Genomic DNA, 13,690 nt, shown 5'->3' on the forward strand with positions numbered 1-13,690 from the left:
GGAAAAAGAAGTCACGCAAACAGATAAATCAGTGTTTCCGTCTACTAGCCTCGGTTTTCGCGTATCTATGAGTAGACTGTGGTATTGTAAGAGGTCTATACCAATGATTGGTACGGAAACATCTGCAACAACGAAGATCCAGTGGATGGGTTTGCGTAAATCCACGTTAAGGTAAACGTACCTTTTACCATATGTGGCGATTGGCTTTCTCTTTGTCGCCTGTTGAACACTTACAGAGCTATTAATTTTTGAGATTTATTTACCGCTACAACTGGTCACTCGTAGAAACACACTAGGAAAGGAATAACATAGGCTGCAGGCCTTCTGTCCTTGCTACACAAATCTGAATCTGACTTTTGGGATTTAAGCAGCGAGTCCTTGTGTCAGTTGTCAAGCAGATATGCTAGAATTAGTTCAGTGGCGAGAGACCAAAGTGGTTAAATGTCTCTTCGGTTTAAAATATGAAGACAGACTGAGAAGCCCCAATCTAGTTTGGTTATCATACCGCAGGTCACGGGTGATCTAATACTGGTTTATCGTCTACCAAACGACAATGTTGGTCCTTAATATTCTTCATCTTTTTTCTCTCCAGGGAATATAATGTGAGAGAACATTCTCGGAAAGCTCGGTAATTCGAGATTTGATCGTTTATGTCTGGAGTTTCGCTTCTGGCACCAGGTAACTAACTGCTGTAATTCTCTACTGGGATAAGTAGTGTTATCACCTGTTGATACATTCAAAATGAGATTGGATTTCCAAAGTAATACAAATAGAAAAGATTAACGTAGGTCTATCGACCTCCTAACCTTACTACTGAAGACTGAAGTTTGTCATAGGCACCAACTGGTTAGTAAAGGGGAACGCGGTCTTTACAATGGCTGGCGCTGTTTAAGCTGCATCAATTTAACGGGCTCTAAGCTGCAGTCTGGCATCTAGTTTCGACTACCAGATTGTCTTAACTTTGCTTCTACGTTACTGCAGATTGTAGTCAATTACTTTCCTTACCGAAATTTAGTGCGCTTTGTCAGTCTGGCTCGCACTTCTTTTGTGTATGGACAAACCAATGAGACTAAAGATTGTAAGTCTTAGATTCTGACACAGAATCCATCCACCTGTAAGGCCTAATAGCATTTTTGCATTATAATCGACATTGATTCGTGGCGGGGACCTCAACTCCCACCTCGAACTTTCAACTGTAAATACTAATCCTTATTCGCACTAATTTACTATCCCCTTTTAAGCATAGTAAGTGTATTTTTTCAAGGCTGCTTTGGTATCCCTCACAAGTAGTTCATAAATTTTGGTCCCACTGTATTGTGTGGATTTATTCTTACAAATTATTGTTTTACCTAATAAATTTTTTAAGAACATACTTTCACAGAAATAATTGTGATAAATAGCCTAGGGTTGTCGGGATAATTAACATAGATTTATTTTGTAAATCATTTCTAATTTTTGCAGAACAATTGTGACTTGTAACGCGATGCACAAATATCCTCATGGTTACTAAGCCATATATGTCAGTTATCATTGATGTAGAATCTGTCTCATCCCATCAGCACGGCTTGAAAGGAAATCAAGAAAGACGAAGGATTTGCTTTCAACTGTAATGGATATCACGACAAAAGTCACTCAGTCATAAGCAACGTAGGACCTGATATGTGCACATATGTTCAAGTTGTAACACTATAAGTACAGCGCGATCAGTCAGTCAGTCAGTTACAACGTAGAACTTAGTACGTACGTACATCAGTTCAAGTTGCCATACCACATTAGCACAGAGGTGCAGTTGTCGATTCAAATCCAATAGTGGTAGAAGTAGTAAGAGTATAAGCAGTAAACCGAAAGATTAGGGTTTGAAGATGTTATTGAAAGAGTATAATACAGTGAAATAAATTTGGAAAGAGAAAAAGGGTACGGACATGAAGAATTCAGAAGATTAGAATTTGGTAGAACACAAAGAGTGGATGCACCTTCACCATTGCAAACGATTTTGAGCCATGTCATTCAAGGTCTCTAACCATCGGTTGCTATCATCTCGCGAATCCCAACCAGGTAGTCTACACCAACCAACATGGCTCAGTCCACTTGTCAGTGACTTCATGGATTTATGCCACGTTTTGGTCTGACCGCCCCTAGCTTTCTTTCAACCTACTCCTACACCATAAAGCGTTGCACGTCTGGGCAGTCTGCTGTTGGGCATACGTAATACAGCGCGATGGAATTATTATGACAGGTACCAAAGTCTTAAAAATAATATCAGTGATAATGGAAAATTTGGATATACGAAGTGAAAAGTATAAATATTCCACGGATGCTCAACTTGACAACGCTTTTGTCCGTAACATCTTTGTAATAAAAAGATGCCAACCCAGTCAAAACAGACTTCAGAAATGAAGAAGTTCGGGTATATATTTTGAAAGTCGAGAAGCGTCTGATATAAGCTGACCAGTTGTTGTGAGGGATGCGTAGCTTGGTGTACCCAGTCGTGGTCTGGTGCGAATGCTTGACCGAGCGTCTTGAGCTGAAGTGTATTCAGTAAAACTAATGAGGTCAGTATCACTATTGAAAACTTGCAGAACTATTTACTTTGGAAATTTATTTGCCACCACAAGTATAAGATATTATAGAAACAAGAGACAAATAAGGTCATGTAGTAAAAAGTTAGGAATGGCGTTCAGCTCAGGGTTTAAAGAAAGTGAAACTTCTCCATTGCGATAAATTTTACACCATGTAATTCAACACCTCTAGCCGTTAATTACGAGCTTCGTACAGGTTTCAACCAGTAATTCCACCCTTACGGTCATGGGTAAAATATAGAGTTAATAATTTCATGGGTTGGTAGTATGTCATGATCTTCCCACCCTTGGCTATGTTGTGGCAATTTTATGACGTGCTAATTTTCATACAGATTTATGACTGTCATCTTTTTATATTTCAGCTTGTTTGCTGAATCATCTTTCACTTCATTAATGACTGGGAATATTATACCGGCTGACCTATTAGATTTGTCGACGCCAAGTGTGTCTGAAGGTAACCGATTGTTCTTTTCGGGTTTCAATTCACCTGCAGATAGTTGTTCGAAGTCTGATAAATAAATATGAACGTTCGGAAATTTACACCTGGCTTGGAACCAATATTTTACTATCAATCAATCCAAAAAGCGTCTGTCCACAAAACTACTCATGCTATAATTGGGATGATTTTAATGAGGTTATTTGTTTAATTTTCGTATTAGTTATAATCTACGTAGATTACGGATTGTTGGAGAAAGCCGCACGTCTTTTCTATGGCTGAAGAGTGTTTATATCAGTTATCATCGACACAAAATAATCAGTCGATAATTATTACGGGCACAAGTGGGTCTGGAAAAACAGAAGCTACTAAACATATATTACACTACTTGACCTACAAAAGTAGTATAAAGCGTCAGAAACAAATGTAAGCTGGTTATTTTCTACATTTTTACTTAGTGATCATTGTTAAATCGACCTAATAGCCTTCTATCAGTCAAAAACTCACATGTTAACTGGCTCCCCCACTTTTATGCGATGTACGACAACCAGTACATAAAATATCGTCTATTATTGTTTGAAGTCGTATTAATTTGAGAAAAACGTATGGATTTCTTGATTTATATTACGGCTTATTGTAGACGTTTTTCATCATAACAATTGGAAAGAGGTTTGAAAACAATCGTAACATGACGTATGCTTCAAGGTTAATTAAGGCAAATGCTGATTCGATTTTATAAAAAATTATGTTTGTATAACCTTGGGTAAAAACACTGATGCAATCAACTCAATCCATACACACTTGTAAACATCATGCAGAACATATGTAGACGTTCTATATTTCCTTCATAATTTACACCTCTTTTAGACCTAACAGTCATGTTACCGATCTTATGCTGTCTTGTGAATGTTTACTAGAGAAAAATTGTAACTTGAAAAGGTACAGGTTCAATCCTCCTGTTGATGTTGTTTTCATTCGAAGCATACTTTGCAAATTTCGTATTCTCAATAATGTTGGTTTTAAACGCTTATTTAAAAAAAAAAACTAATATTTTATTTTACTTTCGACAGAGCAAAAGTTGAAACTTTTATTGAACACACACTTATACAATCGAATCCTGTGTTAGAAGCTCTTGGTAATTCGTTTAAATGTTTTGTGCAAATTATTGCTCGATTTTTTTAAGGCAATGCACAAACTCAATTTAATGAAAATAGTTCACGTTTTGGCAAATATATACGCCTTCTGTACGATCGGTTAGTTGTACATTTCTATTGTAAATCTGAACATCCTTTTTCATTTTCATTCGTAAAGAAATCAAATTCTCGTTGCAGCAAAGTTACAAATTTATCTTTTAGAAAAGCCTAGAGCTGTATTCACTTCTCAAACGCTTTTCTCATCATTTCATGTATTTCGTTGGGTAAGTACATGTTTATTTAACTGTTTATTTATTCATTTGTTGACTAAGAACAGATTGAAACCAGATCACTAGTGAACAACAAAGTTCAACATGTTTGTGTACTAGATCACCGATGCGTGCTATAGGATTCGCAAATAATAACAGATCACTTGTTTGTTAGTCAAATTTAGTATTTATAGGGGTATATGACTGCCTTGTCGTTTTAGTTGAAGCTTGGCAATTTCATCTCACCGCAGTAATACAGTGTTACAACTTGGACCTCTGCACATTTGTGCCAGATTCTACGTTTCCTATGACTGACTGGCGGACCAAGTTGAGGCTGTTAATAAGAGGTCTATATCAGTTTTAGTCAACAGTTGATTATTTTCATTAGTGGGTAACAACTCTATATCTTTTCGTAGTGCAAATCGAAGTCTGTCGGCCGAGTAGTGTATTTAGTTCACCTAATATTCACTTGAAGTTTATTTGATAATGAGTTACTAGAAAGCCCGATCTAAATGCTGTATTCAACAAATAAGTTTGTTTTGAATTTAAACTTAGCTATACAATCTGCCAGCTCATAGTATAACCTTGATTGATACTCAGCTAAACGACGGGTTAGTGATAACGATAATGTTATTTACTACTGTAGATGTTTGATTAGATAGGGAACTATCGACAGTAAATAGAAAAGTCGACCGATGCAAAATCGGTATTTCGTTCAATAAGACCAGTATTCTACTATTTACTACAGGTCGAAATAAAGCGCCAGCACCTAAAATATCAAGGTGTTTTCATTTTTGTCATACTTGTTTCGAACAGGCCTAACCATTTCAAACAAAAGTACTGTTATTTACTCATCTCTGTTGATGCATCTTCCGAACTTTACAATGCACTGTCAAGTGGCATCACTATTGCTCACCAGTATTCGACAAACTGTTCATCATCTTTAACAGTTAAAGTTAGGTTTGCAAGGTCGGTCTGATAAAACCATAGTACTGCGGCCTGTCGACTATCAACAATCACTGAGTTTTCTCACCTCAACCGTTTGGAATTCAAAATCAACCAAGTCATGTTTAGCCTATCTGTCAACTCAGTTAAGGCTTTCGTATCACTAAGTTGGTTTTCCTGAGCAGTTGTAACCCATTCGTACAAATCAATCACTCATTTATCCTTTCACCAGTGTTAATTAAAATACATCCCTAGTGTCCACACAATTATTCGACTATTTATTTGCTCATTTACAGCTCAGATTCCCTTTCTTACTTCCCAACCACTTTTTTTTCTTTTGTTATGGCTTCATACTATTAACCTATCCCTGATATCTAAACGCTAAAATACCAATACCGCAATCTATATTTCTGTGTCTTTAATTATGGATAAGTTCTATGAGGTCTATGTTTCAACCTTTATGAAGTAGAAGTGAATTTTCTTCCGGTTAATCTAGCTTATGGTAGTTTTAATCTAGATGGAAGGCCCAAGAAGGTAGGAGTATGCTTGTAGGTTATTGTTAGTATTCAGTCACGAGTGTCTTTGAAGCTTAGGTTATGTATGACAACCTTGAATTGAGAAACTATGACGTCAGGCCTTTATCAACAAGTAGAAATAGTTATTTAGATCATGAGTAAAAATTTTCATGGACTTGATATAACTGGGTTATGTGTCATGTGGTCCTAGCCACTGCTTATCCATACGCGCTTATGTGATTAGTGTAGAAGTATGTTCAAGGAAGGTTGTTGGCGGTCGAAATAAGACATGGGATTAGTCTATCAAGTTGTCGGTCGTTAGTCTGAGTGCTGTCAAGAGATATAGATTTCTTAGTTGGAAACTTTAAGCTATGTGACCTGAATTCGATAGCAGTAGCGTAAATGTCTTTTAATACATTTATCTAAATATATTTATTGCTGTTCCATACTTTTTGATCCTTGATTTCACTGGTTCATACTTTAAACTATATTTTCAGTGTTTAGTTTCCATTTGGACCTTAATTTATACTACTAATGTTATTCAATGTTTTTTTCTCATTCATCTTGTTAATTTCACTTTACTGTGGAGGTATTGTTAAGGTTGTTGACTTTATGGTCTGCCTCAAGATTGATCTTAGTTATAAAACCACTAAAAATTAATAGGCACTGGACACCTGTCATGTCCTACTATCGGCGGGGCGGCCAAAACAAAACATGACATCAGAGCTTGAAGTTACTAACTTCTAGTCTGAGCCATGTTGGTAGATGCAGACTACTTGGTTGGGGTCCGCGCGACTATCGTGACCAATGGTTGGAGACTGTGTTTGACATGGCTCATAATCGATCACAATGGCGTAGGTGTATACACTCTTTATCTTCCCTTAAACCTTAAGATTAAAATTGCTTCATATCTGTCTTCCTATACTATATCCTTATATGCAACCTTTTTTTTCTATATTAACACCACTATTCTAATCTTCCGAATTCTTCATGTCCCTATCTTTTTCCTCTTTCCAAACTTATTTCACTGGGTTATACTGCTTGAATAACATCTTTAAACCCTAATCTTTCACATTAATGCTTATGCTCTCACTACTTCTACCGCTATGGGATTTGAATTGACAACAACATCTCTGTGCTAATGTGGTATGGCAACTCGAACTGATATACGTACGTACAAAGTTCTACGTTGTGACTGACTGACTGACTGATATAACCACCACTAAATTAACTTCTATGAATCCGGTGTCCATCTTGTTGTGCTAACTAGGTACGGCAACTTGGACCGATGCATATATGTGCCTGGTCCTACGTTGTAGTTGACTGACTGACTGACTATCGATTTTCTCAGTAGTCGTGACCACTGGAGTTCAATGATGTCGGTCGTGAAACAGTTACCCATCAATGGGATTTTAAGATCTTTGCTAAATGTTAATTAAATTTAGAAATGTAAACCATTGAATGTCAACTCAATGATCTAAAGGTTAAGCGCTTGCAACGCGTGCTGAGCTCGATCCCGGGTGGTGGGGGTTGTGAACACTCAATTCTGGGGATTATTATTATTATTATTATTATTATTATTATTATTATTATTTAAACACAAATATGGGTACAAGGAAGCACCAGATAAATATTTATTATTATTTATTTAAACACATATATATTGGTACAAAAGGGCACCAGATACATATACGCCACACAAAATAATGAAAGTAGGAAGAGAAGGGATGAAAAGATAAGACGGACTGAAATGTACAACCAGAAGACTCTTTCAGTTAAGAAAGTTATAACCATTCTTTATGTAGAAAGTAAAAGAAGGTTGCAGCAGGATCGCCACTGGCTTCTATTCTGAGCCATATCTGATAACGTCTCTAGCCACTGTGTTGCACCATCTCTCGGACCCCAACCAGGGAGTCGTGAAGGACCAACAGAAGCTAGCCCTTTGCCGCTTTCTTTCATGCCACGACACCATGTCATACCCTGACCTCCTCTCCGCTTTTTCCAACCAGTCCCAGAGTCGGCAAATAATTCACGGCGTGGAAGTCTCTGGGACGACATTCGCAAAACATGTCCAAGCCACCGAAGTCGGTGTTTCAAGATGGTGACACCAATTGAATTATCGTCTCTGCGCCCGAACACACGATGCCGAACCTCTGCATTACTAACATGGTGTTGCCACTGTATGTCAGCAATCCTTCGGAGACAACGATGATCGAACACGGAGAGACGTCTAACATCCTGAACTCGGAGAGGCCAGGTTTCACAAGCATAGAGCAAAACTGCTCTCACCGACGCGTTGTAGATCCGACCTTTTACAGCCAGACTAACATCACGAAGGCGCCAAAGATGGCCCAGATTGGCATAAGCCGCTCTGGCTTTCATTATGCGTGCATCAATCTCATCACTCACGCCACCACCAGCACTTATATAGCTACCTAGATACACGAACTTCTCAACTACTTCAATCTGCTCACCATCCAGGGTGAGTACAGGATTAGAATCCTGCCAATCTTGTAGGAGTACTTTGCACTTGGAGGGTGCAAAGCACATGCCGTACCTGCGGACACTGATTGCCAACTGATTAAGTGCTGATTGCATGCCTTGTGCATTATCGCACAGTAAGACAATATCATCCGCATACTCAAGTTCGAGAAGTCGTTCTCCGGGCAACATATCCACACCGCCATTACTTACATCTACCAGAGCTGTTTCCAGGATGTCGTCGATGGCAAAGTTGAAGAGGAATGGTGAGATCGGGCAACCCTGCCTAACCCCACTGCTCGAATGGAACAAGGGAGAAAGGTGGTTGTTTGCCCTCACTCTGCCTGAGGTGTTCGTATACAGGGCCTTTAAGATGTTAATGAACTTCTCAGGCACACCCTTCTTCAATAGACAATCCCAGAGAACAGTCCTGTCCAACGAATCGAAGGCAGCCCTGATATCAAGAAACACTACGATTGTTGGCCTGCGATAAGTATGACGGTGTTCTAACATTTGGCGGAGGGTGAAGATGTGATCAACGCATCCTCGACCAGAACGAAAACCAGCCTGCTCCTCGCGAGTCAATCGTTCTCGTGTTTTAAACAACCTACGAAGAATGACAGAAGCCAATAGTTTGGACGCAATCGGAAGTAGACTTATCCCCCGATAGTTGTTGCATGAACAACGTGAACCCTTTTTAAAGATAGGGACGACTATTGACTCATTCCATGATGTTGGAACAATTTCTTGCTCCCAAACCTTTCCAAACAACACAGTCAATTCCTTAGTCAGAAAGTCGCCACCATCTTTAAAAAGAGCCGGAGGTAAGTCATCTGGGCCAGGTGATTTGTAACGTTTCAAGAGTTGGAGTTCCTTGCGGACTTCCTCCTCGTTTGGTGGATCAGTCGTCACCGGCCATGGGGGCCTAGACAAACTGGTTGATGTTGCCGGAGCAGCATGCCAGTTGAACTGCCCTTCGAAAAATTCCGCCCATCGTCCAAGACGTCGAGAGGTGTTAGTGATAGCCCCCAAATGCACTGGTACGGCCGAGAGTGGGGAGAGTTTACTCTCCCTATCGAAATGCTCTCACATGGCCAGCGAATATATAGCCTCTGTCAGGGAAGTCCTACTCACTGCCTTCTCGTGGCGGGGGTGTTGTTTACGAAAGTGAAAGGACGAAAAGCGAATGTCCGGCGCTTTAACCGGGTTGGTGGACACGGAGGGTCCACCTAGGGGAGTTGGAAAACCCTAATTCCAAACCAATGGTGCACATGGGTTCCAGTATCCTGATGGAACGGATAGCGAATGAACCTGCTGTTGGTCACCGGCTACCATGTGACTGCATCTCCTCACGATGCTCCACTGCCTTGTGGATCAGACCTTTTGGTCAAAGGCTCGGGGTGTGGCTCCCTAAGAAAACCACTTGCTTCGGTTTGGGCACCCGGGCAGTATCACAGCCTACACACACAAATAGTGTGGCGCATATATACCTGGTGCCCTTTTGTACCAATATATGTGTGTTTAAATAAATAAATGAATAAATAGTGATTGGCATCCCGTCATCCTCGTAGATTGTTTCACTCACACCAGACTTCTTACTGTCAGTGGCTCGGATGAGTTGAAAGAGCCTCCGGCAGTTACCAAATGCAGCTGCTGCTTCCATCTCATTAGCATGCTCCGACCACCAGGCTTCTCGGTCCTTTGTCCGATTTCATTACGTAACAGCCTTCTTTTGTGGTCAAACTCACGGTCACCCGGAGTAGACCGACGGGCTTCGATCAGTTGTAAGGAGCCAGAAGAGACCCAGTGCTTGTAAGCGGGACGTTTCGCGAAGCCACAAGCGGCTTTACTCGCCATTTTCATGGCGTCTTGATGATGCAACCAATGCTCATCTATACTTTTCGGTGGGATGGTAGCTATCCTAGAAGCTAGCTCCGCTCGATACTTACTTGCAACAGATGTTGCAGCCAGTTTACTAACATCGATCCGTTGGTGGTGGTCAATCCTCCGGCCACTGAAAAGTAAGGTGAGATTGGCGCAGACTAGGGCATGATCAGACTCTAGATAGGTACTCCAAAATGAGTGGCAGTCTTGTACACAACCACGCCAGCGGTAGCTGATCGCGATGTGATCAATCTTAGTCTAGGCTTGGGATGCAGAGGGAGGACGCCAGGTGGCACACCGGCGATGACTGTGCCGGAAGTTAGTGCTGGCCAGAATCAGGTTGTGGTCTGTGCACAGTTGCAGCAAACGGTCCCCGTTATCTGTCCTGCGACCAACAAGTCCCCATCGGCCACCTAGACGACTCTCTTCTGTGCCTAGACGCCCGACCTGTGCATTCAAGTCTCCGGCTAATACTACAATATCTGTCGAACGCGCTTTCTGGAGAAGAACTGTTAACTGGTGGTAAAACTCATCCTTGATTGCATCCGGGCTGCAATCTGTCGGGGCATAGGCGGAGATGACGAAAAGACACCGAATCTCACGCCGATTTCTTCTCACTTTGATGGAACTTTCTAATCTAACAGCACATAACCGACTGTTAATGGGGATCCAATCGATTAGTGCTGCCTCAGCTCTAGCGCTTAATGCAACACCAACGCCTGCAAGACCAGACGAAGATGCCACAGAGTCCCCGGATAAGCGCACGTGAAACAAGCTTTTCGAAGCGACAGATGGAGAGCGAACTTGTAGTACTTCACTAGAGTCTTGAATACGGGTCTCGGATAGACAGCAAACATCAACATTAAGACTTTCTAAAGACAAAGCCAGCCCCATCTGTTGTCCGATCTGCATTAGTGTGCGAACGTTGAAGGAAGCCAGCTGGAACGGTGTACGAGGTTTCAGAAAGACTGCCTCAGTATTCGTAATCGGTGGAAGCATTCACTTTCAACCAGACAGTGACTGGAGATCGTTTAGATAGGACAGAGTTTCCGCCATGGACGAGCTACTGCATAAGTTGGAAAGGAAGGATACACAATTTGGGAATAAAGGGAGTGAAAAAGCGACGTAGTAAATAATAGCAATAATAATAATAATAATAATAATAATAATGGTAATAATAATAATAGTGTAAATTGTCTTGCTTCTAGTATGAGCGAGAATAGTATCGTCAATAGAATTCATCATTTCATTTATTTGTGTGTGGGCTGTGATACTGCCTGGGTGCCCAAACCGAAGCAGGTGGTTTTCTTAGGGAGCCACACCCCGAGCCTTTGACCTAAAGGTCTGATCCACAAGGCAGTGGAGCATCGTGAGGAGATGCAGTCTCATGGTAGCCGGTGACCAACAGCAGGTTCATTCGTTATCCGTTCCATCAGGAAACTGGAGCCCATGTGCACCATTGGTTTGGAATCAGGGTTTTCCAACTCCCCTAGGTGGACCCTCCGTGTCCACCAACCCGGTTAAAGCGCCGGACATTCGCTTTTCGTCCTCTCAATTTCGTAAGCAACAACCTGGTGCGAGAAAGCAGTGAGTGGGACTTCTGTGGCAGAGGCTATTCATGCGTGGCCATGTGAGAGCATTACGGGAAGGAGAGCGGACCCTCTCCACTCTCAGCCGTACCAGGGCATTTGGGGAGTTACACATCAAGACGAAACGGCCTTTAAATCCTTTCTGATTTTCAGTGACTGTGTAACCAGTATCAATCCATAATGTGTAGACTATTCATCTCACTATGTTATGTAGTATGATGTAACATTTCGGACTAATGTATTTTTATTCTATATTTAGTAGTTAAGATTATCGTTTATTCCTTCATTTATTATTCCTTTTTTCTATAACCTTTTTCAACTATTCAGTTTTTAGAATCTTTATCCAAAAAAGATCAAATACAATTTGGTGTAATCGATTGTCATTATTTAGTGCATGATAATGATTATGATGATCTTATGGTGCAAAAGTCACATTCTAACTGGTCTTCCTTACTTCAAGCATTTCAAGCATTAAATATTAAAGATGAAAAATTGTTTGAATTTTATAAATTACTAAGTGTCATTTTACTGTTGAATAGTGTACATTTCATTTCAATGGAGTCTTGTGTAAATATTGACTTGCATCAAATTAATTCATCATATCTTCCATCTAATTCGCCTTGTCATTCGTCAAAATTAAATAATCAACAAAATTATCATCATCAACATCAAGAACGTCAGTATTCAGGTGATCCTGCCAGTTTAGCTAGTATTTCTTGTGATGATATACAGAAAAGTAAGTTGCATATTACTTTTATCTATTTATAACAACAAAAAAAGTATCTTGTTAAAAGAGAGCATCAAATAAGATGGTAGTTGGAGGTGGTCAACAAGAAACCCTGGACACGGGTTTCGTGCTACTTGGCACTCGTCAGCAAGGTGTACCTGTAATCTTGAGAGAGCACCAAATAAATAAAAATTCCACACAAAATGGAAATTATTTATAATTAATTCATTCAACATACAAACTTATTTAAGTCAACACTTTATATTAGTCATTCCAACATTAACCTGGCTTTTTTTGGGATAGTTAATTTGGATCTATAGTTGTGGTAGCTAAAAAGAATTACATATCAGAAAGGGTTTTTTGTGTGAAGAATTTAGTAATCTTATAGCTGGAATCGGTGGTCTAGTGGTTAAACGCTCGCGCGCGGAACTGATAGATCCTGGGTTCGAATCTCGCGAGGCGGGATCGTGGATGCGCACTGTTGAGGAATCCCACAATAAGACGAAATGGCCGTCCAGTGCTTCCAGGTTTTGTATGATAGTCTAGCTTCAATTGATTCATGATCTCAATTATCAAAATTACTATAATATCCACAAAAACCCCTTCTGATAATATAGCATACAGTTAGGTCAACATTCATCTAATTCAGTAAGCACATACATTTTCTTAAATTGGTTAACTTGGTAATTAAAACATATGACTTTAAATAACCATAGAAACTAGCTCCCCATTGATTTAGTCAGCTAAGTAGTATCACTAATCGTCACACAAAAAATGAATGACTCTCAGTGGAATAGAAATCATATACTTCATAAATAAATGAGTTACATTGCTTTTATTTATACACTTAGCTTTGACGTCAAACTTGCTGTATAAGAATTAAGCGTACTATTCAACTGGGACACATCAAAGCAAACTGGGAAAAGAGTTGAACTAACCCAATGGTTGCTTTATTTTCAATGCTTAAAACATCTGGGGTACATTTTTTTAAATTTTAGCACTGTGTTGGGGATGTTAAATCCCCAGCACTTACTTGGTAAATGGCTTAATTTTGTAATTTTATTTTGAAAATTTAAATTTCTTTGTTCTCGCACCACAAGCGCTCTTTTCACCCTTCAATCGAATTTCCCAC

The 13,690-nt window shown here is 40.0% G+C and overlaps 1 protein-coding gene across 1 annotated transcript in view; it reads left to right on the top strand.

The window, feature by feature from the left end:
* Window positions 1-3,289: 3,289 nt before the first annotated feature.
* Smp_001210 (putative myosin) overlaps window positions 3,290-13,690 on the top strand; it is a gene marked incomplete at its 5' end in the record, with an annotated part of 23,189 nt that continues 12,788 nt past the window's right edge. Inside the window, 5 exons of the mRNA XM_018796403.1 lie at window positions 3,290-3,441; window positions 4,086-4,150; window positions 4,199-4,268; window positions 4,327-4,432; window positions 12,159-12,567. Coding sequence (XP_018650619.1) covers window positions 3,290-3,441; window positions 4,086-4,150; window positions 4,199-4,268; window positions 4,327-4,432; window positions 12,159-12,567 — 802 coding nt within the window. The remainder of the gene's footprint in view (window positions 3,442-4,085; window positions 4,151-4,198; window positions 4,269-4,326; window positions 4,433-12,158; window positions 12,568-13,690) is intronic.

The sequence above is a fragment of the Schistosoma mansoni genome, chromosome 2 (assembly GCF_000237925.1).
Source record: "Schistosoma mansoni strain Puerto Rico chromosome 2, complete genome".
In the NCBI taxonomy this organism is placed as follows: Eukaryota; Metazoa; Platyhelminthes; class Trematoda; order Strigeidida; family Schistosomatidae; genus Schistosoma; species Schistosoma mansoni.